The sequence below is a fragment of the Ambystoma mexicanum genome, chromosome 3q, assembly GCF_040938575.1.
Source record: "Ambystoma mexicanum isolate Mex_15411 chromosome 3q, UKY_AmexF1_1, whole genome shotgun sequence".
NCBI lineage: Eukaryota > Metazoa > Chordata > Amphibia > Caudata > Ambystomatidae > Ambystoma > Ambystoma mexicanum.
The window spans coordinates 136,846,041-136,872,778 of record NC_090926.1 but is presented as its reverse complement, the minus strand read 5'-3'; the positions used below and the strand labels follow the sequence as shown (position 1 = coordinate 136,872,778).

Genomic DNA, 26,738 nt, shown 5'->3' with positions numbered 1-26,738 from the left:
CTATTCAACAAAGATACATAGAGCTGTTGGAAAGAACAGGGGATTGAGTGGAGGTTAAAAAAGAGTACTGAAATAAAGGAGATGAATACCATGTTCTCCCCAGGTGTTCATCCCTGGTCCCATGGAGGAATTCCCTCCCCAGCAGATCCACCCACTGAGTACCACCCCCAGGTGGACGGGTATCGGCCTGGTCTCATGGGAAGGGGCTTCCACCATGGAAGCAGTTAAAATACCCTGGGATTCTGAAATCTGTACTCCAGATTAAATAAATAACATTAATACACAGAGAATGTGTCAAACTGATGGTTCTTTAACTGGTGTGCAGTTTGTTCAAAAGAACTCGCTTTCAAAGCTCCAATAACCAAATGCAAAAAATGTCTCGGAGGAATCTGCCCAGAACACAAAATGCACTCGTCCCAGGGGTGGAACAAAAGTTGCAGAAAGTTTAATTTGGTAATTTTGACAAAATACCAAAACATAAGTAAATAATGTAGGCAGAACAAATTGCAGTTCATAGAAATGGAAAAAGTAAGAAGAAAAACTGTTGGTGTAATACCAAGTCGCTCTCTAAGGATGGGCCTAGGGAGGACGCTCACGAAATCCTGAACAGGGGTGCTATAAACAGTGATATGTCATGAATAGACAAAAATAATTCATAAACAAAGTATAATTAGTACAGATGAAAATTGGCAAAAAGGTGAGGGGACTGATGTAACTAGCCCTACACGTTTCAGGGCCAAAATTCCCCATCAGGGAGTTGCCCTAATATATTTTTTCTTTAAACAACAAGAAAGATCGTCCAGTTTTAGGTTTTGTCAATAATTCACATTCAAGACTGACAATCATAAACTAAGGTAAATGGCAAAAATGTCTAACCTTAATAGTGTATCACTAATGAGAAAAAACACTGTTAAAGGAACAGAAGACCACAATTAGTTGAACCACTGCCCGGAGTGTCCTAGGAAGTAAAGAAAAACATAATGTAGGTGTGCTACTGGAGACCAAAATCCACCACCACACCCATGGTGCATGGCAAGTGGGAGGAAATACTTGTAAACTAGTAGTAGGTAGATTAGTGTGTAAGAATATCCTGGGATTCGTCACACAGAGGCAATTTTACCAATCTATGACAATGGACTGGTGACCCTGTAAACTGTTGCACAATCAGCAAGTAGGAGCATAGGACACCGAATGGAATCAAACGCAGGAGAGATTGAGCAAACAGACCAAATGGGAGATGCTGGCATTAGCAAAAGGGAGGTTATTGAACAAACAAGATCCACAGCACATAGTTTGTCCAAGATTGGGACGTTCAAGAAGGTGAAACATGTTGGTAACTAAAGGCAGACGAGTAGGACAGAAAAGATTAATAATGTAAAATGTGACCCCTGGCCCTTAGATGTAAAAGTAAATTATGTTCCTTGTTCTTCTTGGTAGACCTATGAGGTAATGCCTTAATTCAGAGGGCTAAATGTTGGTGGATGCGTAAAGGTGTGCAACCTCTGGCTTGCGTATTGCTTATGAACCAGTGATCTGGATATATAATGGTGAAACATAAGGAAACCAACCGTGATAGTATCTAATGATAACCATGCTACTAGTTTACATTATCTGTTCTTTCACTATGTAATGGTATATGGTGCTATTCCAAATCTAGGTATCAAAGGGGGAGATTGTTTTTTTTTTTTTAACGTATTGTGAACAATGTAGTTCCTTTTGACCAAATCTATAAAATCGGCAGACCATGCCTCACATAACATCTTGATTTGCTAGCTGTTGTGTTGGTAGATGTGAGAATCAGTCACCATGGTAGTGTGCACACTAAAATGATTGTCTGCATTCAGGAAGCATGAACTCTGTCTAAAATGTAGACCCTAATGTTGGAGATACATTAAGCTCCTAAAAAGATTAGACCTTCAATGGAGTAATTGTCTATGTGAAGCAGTTTAGATGGGCAATAGGTTAGTTAAAACGACTTAGAGCTGGGCTGTGTAATTGGCTCGAGATATTCTCTAGCTGCCCAGTTAAAGTGTTGTTGCTCTGACCCAGGATTACCTTTTTTATATTATTCCCCAGGGCAAGCTCCTGAATAATGATACGGGACTACCAAGTCAGGAGGCTAGATGTGGGCTGGTTTTGGATAGACTTTATGAAAGCTGAATGTAGTTTAATACCAAAAGGTGTGGACATGTATGAAACTTGGCACTCAAAGAGAAGAGCATGGATTGATATTCTAATATTAATTAGGAGATCCGGTATTCTCATGAATGAGTGCAGTGACTGCTTGGTGTTCTTTTACAGGTAGCTACATGTTACATGACTGTCTCATAAGGATACTATATGTATGTGTAGTGTTTTATACCATATTAAGGCAACCTCACGCTACCAAGGAGAAGGGAGGGAATTGTTGGTGGTGAGACAAGAACATCAGTGCCCGCAAACAATACCACTAAAGGGCCCCTGAACCAGTGAGCCAAAGTGGAGAGAATGGGCTTGAAGCACAAGTGAATGTGCTCCAAAACGGACTCCCAGCAAGAATAATAGGTGGCCGTGTTGCTTGCACACCCGTAAGCCCGTTTAATAGCAGTTGGGGGTGGTTGTATTTCAGAAATGCGAAAAATGCTATTTGTGTGACTCCTTGAAGAATTTTCAGTTTTCATTTTGGCAACATTTTGTTGAGTCACAAAGATTTTATAGTGAGCCACGTCACCGCCGTAGTAGTTGGAGTACCTAAGTTTTTGTCTGAAAAGTGACATATTGTGCCCCAATCAGGGGATTTCCAGACTATAGTCTGTAAGGAAAGGGACCGGGCGGCAGAGGAGGAGAAAAGGGGATAACCAAGAGCAAACAGGGAAAGTAGTAAACTAGTGGGTAAAATATAGAGCAGGGTGATATTTGAGATGCTCCAAAAAGCCTGGGATGTAAAAGAAGTGTGCAAACAGTTAAGAATAAATTCAAAGGTGACTGCAAAAAAGGCATAATTTACTTGAGGGCAGATTTAGTATAGAATTTCCCACATTACAAAGTGCAGTAGTTAAGATATTTTTATTACACCGTGAGGTCATTTACTGTGGCAGTTAAGCCATTAATTCTCAGAAGACTGCTTAGAAATACCATTAGGATGCTCTATTCATCACAAAGTTTGATGTTACTGTAGAAGGTCGGAGGAGGTTGTGTTTTGGTTGGGGAGGGATGGTAGTGGGCAATCAATGGGTGAGTAAATAAACTATTATAGGCTGTGTCCCCCTCCTCAGATCCCATCTTCCTATCATCTGCTCTCCAAAGCAATAGTTGTGGCTTACAGGTGGCGCTAAAGCACAACCTAATAGACAAAACTACAAGTGCAAGCAGCTGTGGGGGAGGGAATATGTTACTTCAAAAGCCCTCTACATTGGACCGCCGTCGGATAGTTATGTAGGTATTCTCTTGGATCTCAAAAGTTAGTTGGGTTCTGACAGAAAGGGCAGGGGAGTTTTTTTTTGTTATCCCGCCACACTGCAGAAAGGGGCCATGTCTCATCAGTTGTACACACAAAATCGCATAACCGTGTTTGCGAAGGGCAGACTTGGTAGAAAAAAAAGCCTTACCTCCAACCCTACTGGAATGTGATCTGAGCCGAAATTAAGCAGACTCCCATAACTATGTTCCCCTTTTACCTCGATTTGAAAAATGTGGCTTCCACATTTAACTGACTGTACCAGACAGTTTTCAACCAGGGGCCATTAAACTTCTGTCATCTTTTCTACTTTGTTCCTAGCCATGGGGCGCATGTTGCAATTTGTTCCTTTCGTGCTTCCAAGGTTGATGAACTACCTAAGAACAATCTGCTGCTGCTCTGATTTTTCGCTTTCGTTTTTTCCTTCAGGATGCAGAGATTATCCGGACACGAGACCCAAAGCTTCTGTCAACTTGTGATGTCGTGGTAGATGTGGGAGGCGTGTATGACCCTGAGACTCACCGATATGATCATCACCAGAGGTTGGTAAAGGGAACCCATGGGTCTGATTATAAAGAACAGAATTCAAAATCTTAATGGGCCCTCATGATACATAAGCCATCAGATCCATGAGTTTTCCTCTTTCGTCTTGTTACTTTCATTTCATACCTATTTCTGTCAGCATGCTTTCACTTCATGTTTTAGGTTTATTGACTTCTGAGCAAAGATCTTTTTATTTGCAGTCATCTGTAGATTTGCGAATTTTACCATACGGCTCATGGCTCCACAGCACCAAAGAAAAGGTGGAGCACAGTGAGAAGCAAAAGGATATCCATTGTTCGGTGGCAGAGTAGGAAAGGTAGGCAATTTACGCAGCTAGATGTGTCGTCACATTCCAGAAGCCTGTCTTTGAAACATGGAACATGTTTAGATGTGATTGTGTCTAGACATTTCAGGAATAAGGTAATACTCAATATCACTGATTAATATTCCAGAATGGTTTGGCGGAATGATTAAGAATTAAGTTAATGGAATTGACGATGGTCATGTTAAATCTTTTCAAGGCTTAGATTGTTCCTGATGTCAACGTCCATTTGACACATGGTTTTTCTGCTATAAAATCTTTTGCTTGTAGGGTGCCAGGCAGAATTTTCATTCTCTTGCAGATCTTGGGGTCTCTGCTGGTATATACGTTTGGGTCCGTTTTCTTTAGTATTTTAAGGTGGACAACAAGTACAGTACATGCTGTTGGTCAGACCTTGCGATTGTTTGTTCAGTTCTGATGTGGCAGTGTGATGTTAATGCTGAGATCATGTCCGCTTGTTTGAGGCCCATAATTAGTTGTGCTTTCTCTGGTTTGGGCCAAATGTAGTTTTCCTTTTTTCTGTCCTTTATATATACACTATTACAATACTGCTTTGTGACCCAAATCAAAGTGGGAAGAATCTGTCTGATTAGTTGCGGCTGGGTCTGTGCCTGTTTTTTCACAATGATCACTTGATGGATTAAGATTACTAAAGTGTCAGATGACCCCAGGTTCCTGGGTTTAGCTACAAACTTCAGGGGCTGCCTGGGGTCAGCTTGTTTGATGCTAGCTAAGCAGGCCGTAATGGTGAAGACGAAGGAACCCGCAAAAATGACTCCCAGCAGCTCAATGATGAAAAAGAAGGGAGAAGCCGAGCAGAAAACTGTCCCAGGATGGACACAGTGGCTCTAGTCACCCTCGGACGTACCAAATTGACGATTTGGCAGAGTGATGAACTTTCATTGCCCATCGGGGCACCAGCAGCGACCCGTAGCCAAGCAGATGATAAACGTCCCAGAAAACTATTCCAGAGTAGAGGGCTTGCCCTAGCAGATGTGGGAGTCACAAGGAGTCTTTAAGAAGCACAGACGGGACCTCTAGTAGCAAAAACCCACACTGCGATATACCCAAGCCACTGAATATATCAAGTATTGCCAGGTGAGGGCTTTAAAAAATGGCACAAACAGTGGGAATTGGCAGGAACACGCCTTCAGCATGTCGACCAACTGCTGGAGCAAGAAAGTAGGCTAGAAGCTGGAAGTTGCTGGAACATGAAGAAGCTAGTTGAAGAATAGCCAGCTCATCACTAAAAGTGGCTAGGGGCAACTGGGTCTGATGACCAGTCGTACTAGTGAAACTGCCACTTAGCCTTACCAACCCCAACAGCAAGTGAAAGTGGTTAGTTCAGGGACATATACAGACCTAAACCGGTTGGGACCGATATGGAGCCTGCTCAGCCATTTTAAAGCCACCTCGTGGCCACCCAGACCAGAGGAAAGAACCTGAAACCCAAAACGGCCAAGAGAAGGATTTTAAAAAGCCTATTGGTACACCCACGTCTACCAAAATGGGACATTGGGCTACCATTATGATAAAATGCCTTGCATCCTTGGTGAAGCCAAAACTAAAGCACAGCTGCCACCGACCAACTCCCCAAAACCTATGTAAGGTGATAACATCACCCTAGGAAAACAATGGCAAGCCTGAGAGGAACCCCTGGAATTGGATGCCTTGGGGACAACCCAATACCATTTACCTTAAAGACAGAAAGGAACATAATGGTACAAGGAGTTCAGGAGAAGGCCATCTGTCCATCAAAAATAAGACAATGAACCAAAAATGACATGGGGCTGGAGCAAAAAGTTGAGGGGCCCTAGAAAGTGGCCCTAGAATCCACAAAATAATAATTCTGACTTGACACCCCTCAATTGTCCACATGTAAACAGCACACCATTTGTTACCAAGAGCCAATTTGCACTGTCCAGTGGCGAGTACAAATGTTGAGGCTTGCTGTTTGCCATCAAGCAGACAAGGACCAGCGGGTTAAATTGACTCTGGCTTAAAACAATACATGGAAGTAATCTAGATAAGATTGTTTTTGTCCAGTCTATTTGCTCACCATTATCTTTTATTTGTCTTCTGTTCTCTCGATCCCTTTTCTTTTTTTCCCTGCTGTTTTGCATCTGCTGTGCTACCCCACCGCACCTGTCTCCCTTGCATGGTGCACTGCCTCAACCTGCCTTCATGGGAATTGATGCCCATTTGGGTTCTTTGGAGGCCTGTATGTGCTTAGGCTTTGCTCCTGCCTGTTCTATGGGCATGGTGTACTGGTGTCTGTATCGGGCCCTAATTGCAGCAGTCAAATAAATTCTGTCTAGGAAGCCTTTGAAGCAGTGTGTGATTCACAACCTCTTTCCTCCCACCAGTCTCCTCACTATTCTCTCCTCTCCATTCGGAGGCAGCCTCAAGGATAACTTGGAAGCAGAAGTCTGTCTTAATTAATTTTTAGTTTGGGCTGTTAGATGTCGCTTGCGACCCCTATAAGCTGAAATTCGAGCGAGGAATTCAAATTATGTAGGCATTTAGTTTTGTGTCCACCCATTGACTGCCCATGGCCATGCGAATCCCGATGGCCATTTCCGCCCAGTTCCTGCCCCTCCCTGCCCAAATCGCCTCCTCATGGGAACTCTTTGAGCTTGCTTTAATCAAGCGTTACCATCAACCTTTTGTGCTTTTATGGGCTGCACAGTGGTTTCTTTTCTCCAAATGTGTTTCATAGTTAATGACTTAAATGGAGTTGTAAACCCACTACTGGTATAATCAAAATTTCATAAATTGAGTGGCTGAAGGCAGAATAAGTTAAAATCACTGTTTTTCCTTCACTGATGTACTGTTCAAAACCAGCATTGGCAGTATGAGGTATTTGCCATGCACGGTTATTAGATTCACAGGTACTCGTACCGTTTTGCACCTGCTATCATCAATGACCAATCAATACCACTACGGCTGTACCTGTCAAGTACCTTTCCCATGTAAACACAAAAGCCCAAACTGTTGGCATTGTCATTGCTTGTTACTGGGAGGAAGACTCCCCCACCCCGTAGCGCAATAGCAGTGATCTGTCGTGCTGGAGGAAGCGCATACTGCTGTGGTATTGTAGCTTTCTATCGACAAGCAGACACTAGTATGGCACTATAGGTCTGAAGCACACTGCTGGGAAGGGTAGCTCACATTGCCAGGTTTCTCTCTTTCTAGGCAAAATCACAGCCCCTGACTGGGATAATTGTTGGAGCTTTAGCACTTAATGAGCAGACGGGTCAACAGGTCGAGCCCTGGCAGGCTCCATATCACGGACTGGGCATTGCTGGGTGAAGTAGACAATGCTGAGGTTGTCAGTTTTTGTTTTCTGAATTGCTGGTTATAGCCCTTCTTTCTAAAGTGTGTGTGTGTGTGTGAGAGAAGAGGGGGGGGTAGGCCACATAAGCAGCTCGCAGGTAAGACCCCATGAAAGCAGCGTCTCGCGCTGCCTTTATTTCCATCTTGTCCCTATTTTAGCAAATTCAGGTGCACCCGGCACTTTCCCCATTCCAAACCCGACTCTCATCCTCACACGCCCCCCCACCCCTCTCTCATCCCTCCCACCACCCATGATTGGTCTGTGCATCTGTGTACAGAAACAACGCCAAGGGAGTAGCTCTTGCCTCGTGGGCCTCGAGCACCTCCCCACTCCGCTATCCCGCCCCACCCCCTGATTGGGTAGCAGCAGTACTTAATAGTCCCTCCCAGGGCAGCCCTCTGCCCGGCAGCCCCTGCGACTAAGGGCATCAAGGCAAAGGGCGGCTCTGACATTGGCGGCTCCAAGGTGTGTCAGCAGGTGTCCGCAGGGGAAGCCAATGGAGCCAGCAGTCAAGAGACACCAACAAAAATTGTATGGGTGGGGTGTAGAGCAATTAGTCTACTCCAGAAAGCTCCTGCCACTGTAACTTACATTTCCAGAACCGAGACTCGCACCATGCATTCTTAGAGAGAAATGTGACCATAAGCCTAAACCTATTCATGGCTGGACAGCAAATCTTGCCTGCATCACAATGTTAACTAGTACCATACTTAGAGAGAACAATGAAGATTAGCCTGTGTCACATCTAGATAGAAATGTGATTGTCAGCATGTGCCACACTTAGATGGAATCCTCAACCTAGCCTGCGTTGCGTCTATATAGAACTGTACATTTTAGCATGTGCTACATCTAGATAGAATTATTTTAGCCTGCGTCGCAGCTAGATAGAATTGTAGACACACACTTAGATGGAATTCTTAAGTTTAGCCTGTGCCACATCTACATAGAAATGTGATTGTTGGCATATGCCACACTTTGATGGAATTCTTAAGTTTAATCTGCGCCACATCTAGATAAAAATGTGATTCAATGATTTGACATACAATTCACCTGCCGAGCCTGGACCAAGCGTACAATCATGAATCAATAACCAACTCACTAACAATCTTACCCCTCTGCATACACCTCTCAAACTCTAAACAACCACAACTCTATAGCACAACAAACCACACAAACTTCACTACACTGCAACAACAAAACGCACATAGACTCGCACAACAGTACACGGCGGATACCGAACGGAAAGCACCCTAAACCCAGCCAACGGACCCACCGGGCTGAGGCCGCCAACCGCACATCACTGCTTTCTTGCACTTCTCCAGCTTATTCCCACTAACTCACCCCCCCCTTCACTTTTTCAGAGCCTCCAGAGCGCCAGGGGACCACTCCGGTGGTGATAGTGCGCGCTACAAATATCCTTTTAACATTAACATATGCTATGTGGTAGCCTGTGCATATATAGTGGGGATGGTGCTGCTGGAAGGATCTCCCACTGATCGAATTATTTATTTATGTTTGCATTTATTTAGTGCCTTGTTGTTGGATCAAATAACCTTTAGCACAAACAAAATACACACAATAATATTTGCGCGGAGTCTGCTGCAGAGTCTTTTGGTTGCAGTTGCGAGAGGACTCTACAGCTTTTGCTCCTGAACCCTGTGAGGACCTGCTTCTTGTCCTACCTTTGTTTCACCTGATTCCACCTGGTGACTTTAAAATACCCAGAAGACCGCGGAGCGGCCGCGGAGTCTGCTGCAGAGTCTTTTGGTTGCGGTTGCGAGAGGACTCTACAGCTTTTGCTCCTGAACCCTGTGAGGACCTGCTTCTTGTCCTACCTTTGTTTCACCTGATTCCACCTGGTGACTTTAAAATACCCAGAAGACCGCGGAGCGGCCGCGGAGTCTGCTGCAGAGTCTTTTGGTCTTTAGGCTCTGCAGGCTCCGCGGCGCCCCCCCAGAAAATCCACCCACTGAATCACTCAGACATTTAAAACCGTGCAGGTGACCTGCTTCTCATCACGTCACATACACCGAAAGCACCGCTGCCTGCCCCGCGGGATCTTCAACCCGTGACAGGCTCCTCGTTTCCCACCTACCCACGCTCTGCATCACTGACGCCGAACTTGCTGATCGACTTGAGCCCAGTCGCGACTGCTGTCCCCTCGTGTGCTCGCATCGGCTGGCCTGGTGCTGCGCGACTCACCTTTGACGCCGGAGCCTGCCTGTGCCTAGCGTACCCGCGCCTCCACTCCACCTGACGCCGAACAGAATTCTCTGCTGCTCGTGCTTTTGCGACCTCGCCCCTGCCACTTAACGTGCTAACTCCCGGCATCCCCAGCTACCCTCGTTGATCAGGAGACCGAAAGGGCTTGTCCCTTGGATCCTGAAACCTCAACCCTACCCGCTCCAGAGAAACAAAACCATCATACAACCTCGTACCATTCGCTGATCAGGAAACCGAAAGGGGCCCGCCCTTGGATCCTGAAAGAGCACTTGATCCTCTACAGAAGACCGAAACGAAGATACACCAGTGCAGCCTCGCTGACCAGGAGACCGAAAGGGTCCGGCCCTTGGATCCTGAAAGCGCAACTCGAGCCACTACAGAAGAGCGAAACGAAGATACACCTGCGCAACCTAGCTGATCAGGAGACCGAAAGGGTTCGACCCTTGGATCCTGAAAGCGCAACCTGATCTACTACAGAAAAGCGAAACAAAGATACACCTACGCACCCACCGCTGACCAGGAGACCGAAAGGGTTCGACCCTTGGATCCTAAAAGCGAACTTTAAAAAAAAAAAAATAATAAAAACACGGAAGATCGCAACGAACATACATCTGCGTACCTTCATCGAGCGGGAGACCTTTGATTCCCAAACGACACACCATCTAACCCAGCTCAATCTAGTACAGTAAGCTGCCTACAACCTTACTCTCGGCCCTGAAACAACTTGACCCCATCAAATACCAAAACGTTCGAATCAGACAAAGGCAACAACAGCAGCAAGCCCTAACCAGGGGGCCAGTACTCTGAGAAACCAAACAGAAATATCGCAAAACTTAAGTTTAGCAATCTACAATCGGGAAACAATGGCTACAAGTCGCACCAATACACAAAACCCAACTCAACGCCCAAAAACAAGACAAACAACCAAGACCGCGATCGCTAACACCACGGAGCATGATCCACTACAGCTAACATTGGAACAATCCTTCAAGAAAGTGACATTGTACAAAGAAATTCCAAAGTCCCTGACACAGTGTTCAGATTCTAAACAGAACTCAGAAGACGCCAGAGTCCAAATTCTAGAAACTGTTAATTCCACTGTAACATCCCCCCAACTATCAGTGGACTCACACAGAACAGTAGAAAATCAGCAAATAATCTCAACTGAGGTAAACAGCCTGGACACCAAACCTCAAGCTCAGAAACCAACTACAAAACCTGGACAACCCATTATGTCCGTGCCATCATCACCGCCTCTCCAATTCGAAATTGAACAACAACTGATCAGTCCTTCAATTGCTCTGAACACAAACCACCAGCCCACAAAACAAGATCCTCTAAACAACGTGATACAAGACACCTTGACAAACCTCACAACCAGCAACAAAGAACCCATGGAACTTACAACCAAACAGCTGCAGACGACCACAAAACAGGACTTAACACCGGACAAACATATCCGAAATCAGCAATCCATGAAATCGAAGAAACTACACGAAATAGATAGCAATCCTCAGGAAATGGCTAATAATCAAGAACCAAAACTCACAGCTGACCCTGTCGTCTTAAAGCTAACCGCAACCTGCCAACAAATTGAACGAACACAAGACCTAACTACAAAACTAGCAGTTCCAACACCAGACCAACTGAAGCAAAAAGAAAAAGCAAGATTAGCACGGCTTGCGTGGCTTAAAACCCACAACTCCGTTAAATCCACCAGCACAGTGGAACCAACAACATCCGAAACAAGAAACAAATTGGCAAAACTATCACTGGACATTACCGAAATCGAATCAATCATGACTACTGCAGAAAAAAGAAAAGAAGTATTTGGAGAACGAACAGAAGCAAATCAAATGCAATCAACCTCAACCCCATGTATCCCCTAGGGAAACCAAAACAAGCAGATGAAAAAGGAACGACAACCAGAACTGGATGAACGTAAAACTGTCCCATCACGATTCAACTATGACTCGGATGAATCCTACTATACCCCAGACCCAATAATCAAGAACCAAAAACCAAAAGACCCCCAACAGAAAAACAACCATGAACAAGATGAAGAAGATACACACCCAAGAATCCCAACTACAATGCTAGACTTGCAAAATATGCTCATCGCAACACTCTCCCAGTCAATGATCCCCTTCTTGAAATTACAAGAAGACTTGAAAGATTCAATAAAAGATCAAGCGACCCTTCTAGCACTAATCCACTCAAAACAGATACACATCGAACATTTTGTCTCGACAGTGGAATCAAGACTGACAATAGAAGCAGACGAGACACACCGGTGGCAACAAAGATTAGCTGAGATCGCAAGAGGAGACCGACAAGAGAAAACAAAACTTACAGGAGAACTACTACAGATGCTCAAAGAACACCATCAGCAACAAGCAACCAGACCAAACGACCAACGGCTACAAACCTCGCCGTTTCCAAAATCACCACAATGCCCAATTCAGATACAATCACTACCTGAAACAATCGTAGATCTTGCCCAACAAACACTGAAAGAACCAAGTCAAAATATTACCAACAAAAAACGGAAACCATTATCTAAAGCAACATAACAAAGAATCCAAAGGAAAACTTTCAGATTTTCGAAAAAGAAAAAACAACAAACGAAATAAAAGGCACCCAACAGAAAAATAACAAAAAACGACAAACGGGCTCGCGAGCGTTTCTAAGAAATATAACTCAGAACACCCAAACTGCTCAACAATCAAAGAAGAAACTAACAGCTGCCAACACACAAAGCATTCAAGTTCAGCTAGCCCAGACAAAACCCAAACTAGCGCAACCTACCCTGCCACATTCGCCGATCGACGAGGAATTGCTCGACATGACCACCCATGAAGAACAACCATTAGAAAACAATCAACACTCTCCACAACCACATAATAATCGACGAATACGCCTCAATACTCGACCAACAATCGAATCAAAATCAAGACAACTCTACTGAAATCTCCCTAGAAGAAATCTCAATGATCTCAATGGAAAACATCTCAACACTCACAACCAGAGATGAGCCCTATGACCCCATCTCGTCGATCTCGATAACAACAACACCACAAGACCACAGTCAACACAGCCAGATCCGACCAACATTCGTCAATCCACTACGACAAAATGAAACATATGAAATCCACATTGAAAATGCAAATAAAAACCAGGAACCGGTAATTCTAAATAGAACAAACCTACTACGCCTTTTTGGCGTAATACCTCGCCTGAACAAACTCACAACAAAAGATATTGCTCTGATAACCTTTAAAGACGATCGGAACCTGGACAAGATTGTCATAGAGCTCCCAGACCCAAATAACCAAGAACTCATCATATCAACAAGAAGACAATTACACAAATTAGGTTTCTCATGCTGGGCATCAACATCCTCAAGAATACCAAGCAAACCAAGATATAAAGCAACCACAAGCTACGAAGGAAAATACATTGAACAAAGGAAACAAAAACAGGCAACTGACGATAGATACTCAAATCGTGCCTCAGAAGAAGCAGACTCAAACAGAATTAACAAACCCAACAGAACTAGCTTTGAAACTCCCTCCTCAGATATTGCATCTACAGAAGACTCAATAAGAAGCCAACGTCTAGACAGAGATGCCCATGCAATCAGAAGAATCTATGACTTCGAAAACACCTTTTTAGAAACAGAATCTACAGAATACTCAATGAACTCGAACTCATAACAATTAATGAACTATGGATTTAATTGGTCATTGTGCTCGTGGAACACCAGAGGTAATCTACATCTATTCACGGACACAGCCGCTGAACTAGAGCAATACCATTTCATATGTCTCCAAGAAACCTGGCTCAGCGACCCACCGGCATGCGATGGTTTTATCCCATTCCTAAACCCAGCTATCGTACAAAAACAAGGAAGACCTGCTTCAGGCTTACTCACCCTAATCAAGATAAACCCTCACAGCACAGCAATACTCTCCGAGAATATAAACCCTTGGACGCAACTGACCATAATAACATCTACAAAAAACCAGCAAAATCGAGAAGACAAACAACTCAACAATCCTAATCCTAAACCTCTATTGGAACCCTCTAGCAATATCAACAAACACGTTCCTAGACGGAGTTTTCATCACAATTGATGAGGCCACAACTAAATACCCGTTATCGGAAATAATAATCTGTGGCGATCTGAACATCAAGTTATACGATAAAAACGGTGGCCTCTTAAAGCACTCAGAATTATCGCCAAATGCAAAGAGATGGATAAAAGAAACCACGACACGCAACCTACTCCCTCTAAGTCAAGGGAACACTTCGAAATCCTATACACCAACATGGAGCAGAGGTTCGTCCCATGCAATCATCGATTATATATTTCTATCTGAAAAACTTCACCAATCAGTCACAAACGTACAGACGATATTAACGGACAGGAGCGACCACAACCAACTTACCGCACACTCTGAAGCGACACTAGAAAAAACAGTGACAGCACTACCACCTCCTCCATTAGAACTAAGCGGAACAACAACAAAACTGAGAATCCCACAAGCATCCTTAACCTCACTACCGGAAAAATTCCAACAGGCAAGACTGTCAAATGCTATAAAAATCGACTACGAATGGATCCTAATTCCGTTCCAACAAACCAGTAAAAATCGCCCGCAGAAAGACCATCGACATTCCTACAACCAAGAAATTGCCGAAAGGAAAAAAGCCCTAAACCGAACAATAAGACAGTTAAAGAAAACTCCAGCTCTCGATACTTCATTCCAGATCAAAATTCTGAAAAATAACCATCGAAACTGGACTAAATCACAAAAAAAGTCTCTTTCAAAAAGCAGATGCTGAACAAATACTGAAAAGCCACAAATCCCACAATACAAAAGAACTTTGGAACCTACTCAATGACAATCAACAAAAACAGCATAAGCTTACAGCTAATGTATCCCAAGAAAAATGGATAACGCACTTTACCACCATTTACGCACCACGAGAAACAGCTCAACAGAATACACACACTACAACAGACCCAACATGGAAAGTACACGCAGAATTTGAAGATTTCATCTTCCTGATTAACAAACTCAATACTTCTAGAGCACCAGGCCCAGATGGACTATCTAATGCCATAATCAAAGAAGATCCAAACGCTTGGGCAAGCCTCCTATGCCACATCACAAACCTGATCAATAAACTGCATAGAATACCTAACTCCTGGAAAACAGCAGTAATCGTACCAATCCATAAACAAGGCCCTAGAGAAGACCCCCAAAACTTCCGTCCGATTGCCCTGCTCGATCCGCTAGGAAAACTATTCGCAACAGTACTTCTAAACCAACTCACTGCGTGGGCCATATAAAACAACAAATTCTCGACCAGACAAACAGGATTTACGGCCAATGTTGGAACAAACCTCAACCTGATATTACTACAAGTAATTAAACATGAAGCTATCAACTCCAACTCGACAATTTACGCAGCATTCATTGACCTAAAAATGGCTTTTGACGCAATCTCGCGCGAAAAACTATGGTTGAAACTTAGAACATGGAACTGTCCATCTGATATCCTAGAACCGATTATTCTACTGTATTCAAAAACCACGATAAAAGTTAGATTGTCGAGACAAGGAACTACCACACCTGCCATACCAACAGAAAACGGACTCAAACAAGGCTGTCCACTCGCAGCGACACTCTAGAACTTGTTCATTGCTGATATTGAAGACCATCTAAAATCACACAAAACCAATCCCCCTAAAATCAACTCGGTCCCAGTCATGGCATACGCCGATGACATCGTGTTACTAGACAAAACACCGACTGGGTTACAAACAACACTGGCAGACCTAAGCCAGTACATGAAAAAAATGAATTAACGATCAATACGGAAAAAACAAAGACAATGACTCTCACCAAACCACTAAAAAAAAGAACAAACCAGCGTATCTTTACGATCGACAATGTTGAAATAGAAAATGTTACTGCGTTTAAATACCTTGGGATCACAATAAACCAGTCTAAATCAGAAGAACAGTGGCTAGACAAAATCGAACAAACATCCCAAACGCTATCAAGACCAGGCTGCCTCCTTCACAGAAAATACGGCAAATTCTCCTTCAAGCCAATTATCTCCTACTACAGACACAAGTACATTCCGATTCTCACCTATGGTACTGAAGCAATGCTGAACGCTCAGTCAACTGGACAAAATATGAAGCGGCTTTCTGGCGCAAAGTCCTTCGCCTCCCGCAAACATTTCCAATGCCAAGAATACGCTACGAATTGGCAACTCAATCAATTGAATCAGTCGTACAATGGAAAAGACTAGACATTTTTCGCAAAATATTGACAGATGGGAAAACTCCAGCAATTCAAATACTGCGACATAAAGAAAACACCTTCAACACGACAATATTGCAAAAATGGAAAGACACAATGAGAAAAGAAATGGTTAGTGAAAATATCACAGAAGAACTACTCATACTTCGCCCACAACACGCAAAAACAAAACTGCTGCACAATGACTGGATAAAGACCATTCAACAAAAAAATACCTACAAACAGAATCTACACTGCACAAAAGACAACAGGAGAATCCACGAACCACCAGCCTACCTGCAAACCTTTCCAGACCAAACCATTTGAACAACATTTCTAAAAATTCGCCTAAACATTCTTCCTACAAAAGCATACCTAGCTACAAAAAGACAGATCAAGCAGGAAGACGACTATTGCAGGTTCTGCAAAGACCAAAAAATCGAGGAAACCATATTCCACCTCGTCATGGAATGTAACGAACTCGCGTCACAACGCAAAGAATTTGGTGCCTTTTACCAACTCTCATCGATACAAATGTGTACGCAAGAAAGATGGACCGCTCTCCTCAGCGGCCACAACAACAAGTACACTTACACAATTGCTCTCTTTTTATCTTCTATACTCGAACTAGACAAACAAAATTAAAAAAAAAAAGCCAAACTAACTTAACCAAATGATGAAAAAGTTTTCAAATAAACTACATCAAAAAAAAAAAATATTTTAAGTCACAAATTACAGCAACCTCTCAAATCGCATATAACATGCAATCCAATTATTTGTCCTACTTTGCAATCCCAATTTAAAACTATTTTTAGCAGATTAATCGCCACAAAACAGTGACAATTTATGAAAATTTAAAATAAAAGTCCATAAAAAATCCAAATGAACTCATTTCATCATTATCCATAGAAAATAGTTTACTTCTAAGGCATATTAAAAACAGAAATCCCAGAATTAGATGTTTTACATTTTCAACACTCTTATTACAAGGGATCTGTGCTCTCGCGCCATTTACCTCCATTGTCAAAAATAAGTTACATCTCAGCCTTAAAAAAAAAAAAAAAAATCTGCTGGCATGATGTACCCCTGACAGGCCACTACTGGATGAAGGACACATTGTTGGCGGTCGTGCAGCACTGATTTTGCATTCCCCAAGCATTTCACACTGCTGGAGTATTGACTAGGCACCACTGGTAGAAGCTCACACTGTGCCAGTTCTGTAGTACTGGCATCCTTGTGAAAGTTTATACTGCTGCAGTACCGGTACAACGCTGTCCTGGAAGCTTGTACTGCGCGACAGTTTTTTCTTTACTGGCTGGGTACTGCGCGCATAAGCTTACTGCTGGTGGAAACTCGCAATGTTGGAGTCCCATAGCGCTGATGGGTATGATATGATACGATAGGTTATTTATAGCGCGCTTAATACCCAGAGGTTTCTAAGCGCGGACCCGGGGATCGAACCTGTGTTGCTCCGTGGCGTCTCGCTTCCAAGGCGAGCACGTTGCCCCTGAGCCCTCTTGCTCCTGAGTTAGCATATAATAACATGGTGCAGATTGCCGGGGTGACACGTTTTTGCATACATTCGGTGCAGCCTCTTAGCAACCACACTTAGCCTTTTAAAAAGTGGCACGGCTGTCACTACAGCGACATTTCGTGTTGCCGAGTGCAATACTCGGCTACCCGGGAGCCCACCGTGCCCTGTTGAGAGCCCAGCCGTCGTCGCTCCCACTTGACCTTTTCCATCGATGACGGCTCTGTGCTGGATCAGGAGCAGTGTGCATGCATTCAGACTTCTAATCATGCAGATTAGATGTTTAACGCCTCCGCATCAATTGGTGCGGTTCGGAGCAGGTGGAAGCTGGGAACGCCCACGTTGGGTCGTGGACTCTTGCACCTGTAGGACTAAATTAAATAGCCGGAGAGGAGAGGGGACGGGCACTAGTGTGAGGGGTCCTCCTATCCCCAGGACTCGTGTAATGCACCTTAGCTGGCTGAGAACATGGTGATGGTCCCTTGAATCCACTGAATAATTGCAGTATAGAAAAACAAACTGCACATGTATTGTGGGCTCTCATGCAACGCAACACATCTCTCCAGTTCATGCACCTCTATAACCTTTTATCAATCCACAGGCAGCAGACGTCTTCCATTTACGCATATCGGAAACTGTGACGCATGCTTCAGAGATTAGTAGATATCAAATAAAGCCACATGGCCCCCATGATACATTCATACACAAGTGCAAAGCAAAATGAAATGCTGTTTATTGACTGGATCATCAGGAACTACATCCTGGGTACACATTCAAGTATACTGAAGAAGCACAGATAAAGACAACTGATGACCATACAAGTTCAGCGATCACTGGCTGGCGTGGAAAAATCCCAGACAGACCTTGAACGCAGAGTCCGACGACAGGCAGTGTGACATTTCGGGCGACAAAAACAAGAAACGCCTCCTTTTAGACTGGCACACATGTTACAATGTTACAAGGAGCTGCTGCTGTTACTGTGGCAGAATCGCCATTTTCAAAAACCTTACAAAAAACAAACGCATATTCTATATTCGGATAGTGGAAATACCAGAGGTGGTGAAAAAAGCAACTGAATGACTATGGGAACTCAAATGCCCATGTTTAAATACCTGTGCACCTGAAAAACCTTTTGACACTAATTGTATCCCCATAAGTCCAGTCATTGAAGCATTGTTGTAGATCATTGTCTTGTTAGATGAAACTGAACCGTCCTCTTTGGGATGTGTATGTGCCTGCTAAGGTAGAGCTTGCTTCATGCTTTGGCATAGTCCTCTTCAAATCGCTGCTTGTTTGAATGCTGTCAAATCGGAATCCACAGCTGATATTTTCCGGTGTTTGTTTCAAGTTTGAGGCAGGTTAGATTTTACCAAGTATTGTTTTTTAAAAATGTGTTTGAGGCCTGGCCCACCTGATCAGATCTGTTTATCTGGGCAGCATCAATGGTGCACCCCTCCCAATTATTTGTTAATGGCACTTTGGGACACTTTAGTTGTTACTGATTGACGTGTAAGAATGATCAAGAGGTTAGCTGTTCTAGTGATGGAAATAATGATGTGAATAGTAGCTGCCTGGTGGTTTCCAGGCAGTTGGAACAATCTGGCAGTACCCATATTGGTTTTGGTTCCCCATGGGTGGTTTGGGGGCCTGGAAATATTAATTTATGTGTACACATTAAAATGTGACTGGTAAGGTTAGGATACGAGTTGTGCTCACTTCTGTAAATTCCACACTCTCCTTCTCTGCACAAATCTCTGACATCTCTAAAAAAATCTAACTCTTACTACACCTCTTCAGAGATACTCTGCCTTGCCTCTCCTTCCCTTAGAAGCTTAGAAGGTTGGACTAACAGCCTCTTTCTAAATCTTCCTGCCTCCACACTCCGCCCTCTTCAACTAATTCAGAACAGGACTGTGAGACTTGTCCTTGGCCTCAAGCCCTGGGATCGTATCTCTCCAGCTCTCAATTCCCTTCATTGGCTCCCAGTGGACGCAAGCATTACATTTAAAACCCTCTGCATTATCCACAAGACTTTCTGGGGCCTGGGTCCAAAATCCCTTAATCTATCCCTCTGTAAACACCTCCCCTCTCGAGCCCTTCGCTCCGCTACCTCTAACTCCCTCAGGGTCAGTCGTTTCTCAAAGAAACGCGCTGGGGGTCGATCTGTCTTCGGCTGGGGCCTCCCTTGGAACAGCCTCCCTGTCATCTTGAAACTTGAGGAGAACCACCTCCGGTTCCGGAAGCACCTCAAGGCCTTCCTCTTCGCTTCTTCCTTTTCCCCCTCCTCTCCCCTTCTGATCTGTTTTCTCTCTCAGCAGCGTTCACCTGGCCACCCTCTGCACCATTCACCTGGACAACCTCTGTCCTCCGTGCACAGGTAACTGCTCACCCTGCACTGCCTCCTGGCCCCCCCTGCACTGCGGTTTGTATCTGTACCCATACAGTCCCCCACCCACTTCTCTTCTGCACTATCAGATATACCCTATCTGCTTAACATAGCACTTGCCACTTGCTGGCTGCACTACCCCCTTTATTTATTTTTATTTATTTTCTTCTGTTCTCTCCTCTTCCGCACTTTCCACTTTCCCTTCCATGCACTTACCCCTTTTCCCTTTCCGCTTTCCCATGCACTTGCGCGTTCTCGGTGTCACTGGGCCTTGTAAGATCGTTGTTTTTGTTCTCCCCTGTTCCCCTCCCTTTTGCCTGGTCGCGCTCTCGTACATTTGTGTACGAGCGCAATATAAATAAAATATCAATATCAATGGGCGTTTTATTTATATGATGAACTGAGCTAGTGAGAACGTATTTTTGCTGCAAACTCCCTAGTAACATGAGATTCATACAGGATTGGGCTTTGACCAGGCGTTGAGCCGTGTCTGGTTTTATTTTCGCCACTTGTTTCCTTCTTTTTATGGGCCATATTTCCTTTTTTCCATTGCCTCTTGCAAGGCGTTAGCTCTTTTCCAGGTTTTATCCTCTTTCCATGTTTGTCTTGGTTAGATGTTGCCTTATTTAATTAGCCACCCGCTTCCTTCTATTAGGCCAGCATATTTCACTTTTCCATTGCCTCTTCCGAGGCGTTAGCTCTCTTCCGGATTTATCCTCTTTCCATATTTCTGGTTAATTACGAAGAACGTGGAGGTTGTAAAACAAGTAACTTGAAACAACATAAAAAGAAGGTTTTTGGCGTATTGTGTTGCGAAATGAGTCAGTGGGAAGAGAGCACATCCAAGAACTGAATCGACTCTAGGCACCAAGTTAATGAACTTTATTGCCAGAGGGGCCTGATGGCTGCACGTTTTTTGTCTTGTATAACATTACAGTATGTTTATCAAATGAAAGGACTGGCTCGAGAACGCAGATTACCCAGTATGTAAATGACTCCTGTTTGGAAACATCTTAGACCCGGGAATACATTGCCATGTAGTAAGGTTTGAAGGAAAGCTGTCCAAAGAGCATCTAGAAATAACGGGACTGTTTTTACTTTTTGAACACCCAAAAATGGTGGTTGTTTTTTTGTGCGGGTGAGGTCAGGGTATGTTACCCTTTTTCCACACTTACTTTCGAATGTGGAAAAAAAAATCTGCATTTGTAGATGTTCTTACATTTTTCGAGAGGATCAGTTTGAAATGCAAACATTCATGCTAAGGAGTTGGCTACCTTTTGAGGTACTTATACAGGGCTCGAAAATTAAGGTTCAATGAGCAGGAGCTAAAACCAGCATGTGGGTGTCTAGCATCACCCAGTAAGCAGGAGCTACGGCTATGAAACCAGGAGTGGGTACCCAGCGCACCACAAATCTAACTTCCACAGGAGATGCACAGTAACCTTTTGGCTATTATGTATGATAGTTTTTTAAATAGTTCTTTATTAACATTTTCAAATACTCAATACTAATGTCACTATATGCATGTTTGTAAGGCACCACTTTGACTGGGGAGCCAAAACTAGCTCCTGGTAGTTGTTGTTTTCAAGGCAACAAGGCTCTCCTAGGGCAGAGGTAGGAGCTAAATAGCTCCCAGCAACTTCAAACCTTCCACTTTACCTACAACCGGTACCATTCTCCCTTACAAATATTTCACCTGTACTCTGAACAGGTCCTGCTGCCCGCATGTCACCACATACCTCTTCTGTCTCTCCTCCGCTGGGTCTCTCGGTCCACCTAGCCTCCTCCGACCTAACCTGAACAACCCACACTCTGCATTTCCTTCAGTCTCCTTTTATTCTGTTGTGCTGGTGGCTCTGTCTCCCTCTTTCCTCCCATTGGCTGCAGCACTCACTTGATTCTATGCACCAATTAGCGCCTGTCTTTTTCTAGGAGCTGTTAGCCAGGTGAGAGGCTTTAAAAAAAAAACCTTTAAGCCCCTTTTCCAGCACAGGTTTACTATCTGTCTCTGATTTCCATGCTGTTCTTGTGGTGTGTGGTGGGTCTGGAAGTCTGTTTTTCTGCTGTTGTGTTCTCTGCTTTTCTGTGGTGCAGGTCACTGTTGGCATGAAGTGAAGGCTCAAAGCTTGTCTTGGTAACCGTGTTAGTTTTCTCCTTCATTTGGGTCTGGATTTTCTTGGTGATTCTCTGTGGTATTCTGGGAGTTGTGGTTCTGAAATTGATAAGACAATATTGGCCACAGAGTAACGGGATGCATTATATGAAAAGTGGCACCATTAATGACATCTAAGGCACAGGGCGGGTTTTCAGGGAACAGTACCCCCAATTCCTATTTCCTTTGAGGCAAGGCTGGCTCTGGCTGCTGTTCTAGGGAGTCTCCGGCCCCAGGCTGAGTGTTCCCCCACCCCCTTCTTTGACAGAGTGATGACCTTGACCCTGTCGCACCAGGTGAATGGTGGAAAGCTTAAAAATGAACTGGGAGTGAGAAGAGGCTGCAGGGGAACATGAGAGACAACAAAATCCTCCCAAAATGGAATCTGAAACCAAGCTTTCGGCACAGAAGGAAAATCGTAATTCCAGACCTACAACAAACAGACCATCAGAAACTGCAGCCAAAACAGTGCCTTTAAAAGGGGTTGGCCTTAGAGTGGTTTTTAAAGCCTTGCAGCTACTGGAGGAGGAACAGCTTTTTCAGGGTTGCCATTTCCCCAAACTGCCTGGTGTAGCGGAAGTGACATTGCAGGACCCTTGACCTCTATCAGAGGAAATGATGTAATTTGACCCCATCCCGAATTGACATCACAGGAATTAATGGAACACAACCTTTCACCCTTTGACAAAACAGGAAGGGCATAACATAGAATTGTTCCCAAGTACACTACGAAAAATATGGCTACGATATCACTGTTATGTGATACAAAGAATGGATCACCATATGTATCGTTAATATCGGTGTGTACAGGCCCAGATTACTAAATTACTGTGAATGCTAGCAGACGTCCAAGGCCAAATGATAATGATGTGTTGTTATAAAGCACATACGCTTACGTGCTTTATATAGAACAAATAGACCTACAATATCACCCAACCTGTGTTGGTACTCATTTATCAACCTCAGAAGGGTGAAAGGCAGAGTTGGCCTTGCTGGGATTCGAACCTGCAACCTGCAGATCACACTCGCATCGCAGCAGCGAGCGCTCAACCCATTGAGCTATCTCACTGGCTATAGTAAAATGAGCAATTACATGTCTGAATGTTCTCAAAGTCAGAAAGCAAATAACGCTCTGTAGTGGATACCATTAAACTGGTAACTGAGATTTAACAGCAGGCCAGTTCATCTGAAGGTCTGGTGCAAAGCTGGCCACATGTCGAGACTGCGTGGATCTACTTTTCAGGCTTCAGAGGTTGGCAAAATGCATACCATTGGGAGGGTTCATAACTGTGTATTAAATAATTTAGAGTAGCACAGGTAAAGCGGAGCACTTACACAGCATCCCGTACTCTGGGCACTCGTTACCTCATACATGCAAACAAACATCCTGAACAGCATAGCATGGAGATAGGAAAGATAGACACATTACAACAAAGCATTAAATGTGGCACAATGAAATCAAGGGCCAATTGGTGTCATCAAACATTTCTACACTGTACACAAACTTTTAGGCACAAGGATTTTGTCAAGTGACCGAGGACACTGAGATGGAATGTCTTGCCACGATCGTAACGGAGACAAAGGCAGAAAAAACATGCTACAACTGCAACTTGCGAAAAGCAAAATACATAGTCCAAAATGGATGCTTATTGTACTCTAAATGCTTTTTGGAAGTTTTTGTGAGTATTGTGAATTTGAGGTGTTTTAAGAACAGACTAAATCAGCGACGACCCCCCCTCCCACCACCCCCAGAAGTGTGCCTGAAATGAACCTTTAATGAGTATAGCAATTATTGTATAGAATTCCAGAAAGGCTAATTATTTGTTATTCCTATTCTTTAGGGTCGTGGAACCCCCTATTTTTTTGAGGATGGAAAAGTAAGCCAGCCACTCCAGAAATAAAATAAAAAGCTGCATGGTGCTGGCCACAGTCCAGGAGCTTCCATTTTTTGTTTTTGGGATAGAAAGGGCAAACTCGGGGGTCGCAAGTCCCTGACTGGAGGCAATGGAAAAGGGAGAGGGGAACCAGTTGTGTGTAGTGTAGGCGAGTGGGGGTGTAAAAGATGAGTGATGGTGTTTGTGTTAGGAAGGTGCAGAGAGTGCAAGGGAGTAGTAGTAGTAGTAGTAGCAGCAGTGGTGGCAGTGGAGTGAAACTGGGGAAGGTACTTATAAGAGATGGGTGTAGAGAATGAGGTATGAATGGGATGCAGAGGTGTAGATGGGATTGTGGGTAGGAGGGAGGTGAGGGGAGGGCTGTGGAGCAGAGAGCGGTAAGGAGAATAGTGTAGAGAAGTGAGCAGAAGAGAGAATGGGAAATGAGGAGGATGAAGAGAGGAAAGGCTTAGAGTGTAAAAATTGGAGTGACAGAAGAGCGTGGGATAATGACAAGAGGGAGGGAGGGAATGAAGACTGGACAGGAGGATGAGGGTGAGAGTAGAATGGAGGGGGTAGTAAGATCTGTTAAAGGACCGAAAAGACAGCAACTGAGGTTGAGACTGAACAAGCGCATTGGATATTGGCACTTTCCCCATCTAGTCATATAGACCACCCTCGGGAGTGTTAGGCTGGGGCATCTTTAATCCCCAGAGGTAGCCAGATCAATAAGGCTTTTGTATTTAGGCCCTCACTGACCCTATTCCTCAGGTTTGAAACCAGAGATGGTGTAAGCTTGGGCGAGGTAGGTGGGAAGCCCATGGAAGGAGAAGAGAGGGAAGCTCCATAGTGTACTAACCACCTCCTCAACTCTGGTGCATAACCCTGAACAATCTGCCTAAATTAACATCGAACTGTCTGCTCATATTAGCATTGAACATACTGTTTGTATTGACATTAAAACATCTGCACATCAGAAGTTGTTTAAAACATTAAAAACCCTTGAACTTTCTTGGCAACTCAGTAATTTCTTAAGGCCATCTGTGACACCCAGTAAACGGGAGAAACGTCTTGGGATAGCATGCCACAAATCTAACTTCCACATGAGAGGAAAACGTTTTGCCAGTTACATATTGTATTCTATACGGGTTCGTAGAGCGTGGCTCAGGCCAGATGGTGCTAACAGCAACTGATAGGGGAGAGCTACTTGAGTTAGAACTCAAGAACATTTCTTCTGATTCTTTCGACTCTGGAGATGGTCATCAGTGTCTCAAAGATACGTTGGCAGGGAATTCTGCAATGTGGGGTCCCGCACAAAAAGGATCTTCCTCCCACTCGTAAGGTATCTCGGAAATATTAAGCAATATTTGTGTGGAGGAACAAAGCGGTCTAGCCGGCTTATATAAAGTATGCTTAGAACGTAGATATTCCGCGCCAGTACCATGAATGGCGCGGTGTACCAGGCAAAGTATTTTAAACTTAATTAGTTTACCAATCGGAAGCCAGTGCAGCGGGCAAAGCATGACCAGGGAGTGTGAGAGCCTCGGCCTCCAAGAGCTAGTCGAACTGGCGAATTCTGTAAGATCTGCAGTCTCTGGAGCAGCACTGCAGGCTGCCCCAGGTAGATGCCATTGCAGTAATCAATGGCACATAATCGTAACCACCTTGGTCCGAGATTCGTGTGGGAGAAAAGGGAGAATTTTTCATAGCACCTGCAGCTTGACAAAGCCCATCTAGCAGACAGAGGAGAGTTAGGCTTCTCTGGATCCAGAAGCAAGAAGTTTCACCCCTAGGCTCTTAACCGCCTGCACCAGCACAAGGCAAGGCCCCAGTGAGGCAAGCCAATAGGCGACACTCCATGAGGCCTCAGCGGAAGGAGAACCAATCACCAGGACCTCAGTTTTGTCGCCATTTAACTTTAGCCAATTCGAGGCCATCCATTTTCCAATGGAAAACGGACAGTTACTCAACTTAGGAGGATCTGTTGCTGGGGCATTTAAGCGAAATAAGATCTGCGTTGTTGCCTGCATAGGTGTAAAACCTTACCCCTTGACTGGTAATAATGTCAGCATATATGACCCATTATGCTTTAAATGTCATCTAAATATGCCCTTTAGTGTCCTGTATACACATTCCCAACCATAAATAGTTAATATCACAGAAGTCTGTTTGTATGGTACAAGTTGGCTTTGGGTGACAAACGTAGGACCTGGTCCAAGTTAATGAAGCTCTTCTAGGCTACAGGCAGGAGCTAAATATTTCCCTGCAATTATGAGCTCTGTTAAAAGTCCCCCTGCTATTCCAAAGTCTCCAAGCTAATTACCAAATATGCAGATTTTAATTATTTACCTGTTTAAGGGTATCGAATGCAACAGTTGGCCATCATTTTTTGATGTGGAAAAAGTGTCTTCAAAGTTTTTGCCAGTTTGGGAACTAGTGGTCATATCATTTAAATAATTGCTATTTATGTTTTAGTCAGCAATGCAACCTGGTTTATGGATTAGTGACTACTTTTTCTACTTTGGAACCAACAGACCAGAATTCAGTGTCTGGCTCCCCCCATTTTGACTAGTATTGTGTGATCTTGTGTGCGCACGCTTGTGTGTGCGGTGGGGGG

The 26,738-nt window shown here is 44.0% G+C and overlaps 1 protein-coding gene across 2 annotated transcripts in view; it reads left to right on the top strand.

Moving 5' to 3' along the window:
- The window catches only part of MYG1 (MYG1 exonuclease), a 279,913-nt gene that overhangs the window by 129,236 nt on the left and 123,939 nt on the right, over nt 1-26,738 (top strand). For both annotated transcript variants that reach the window (XM_069653324.1, XM_069653325.1), the window contains exon 2: nt 3,866-3,978. In XM_069653324.1, coding sequence (XP_069509425.1) covers nt 3,866-3,978 — 113 coding nt within the window. The remainder of the gene's footprint in view (nt 1-3,865; nt 3,979-26,738) is intronic.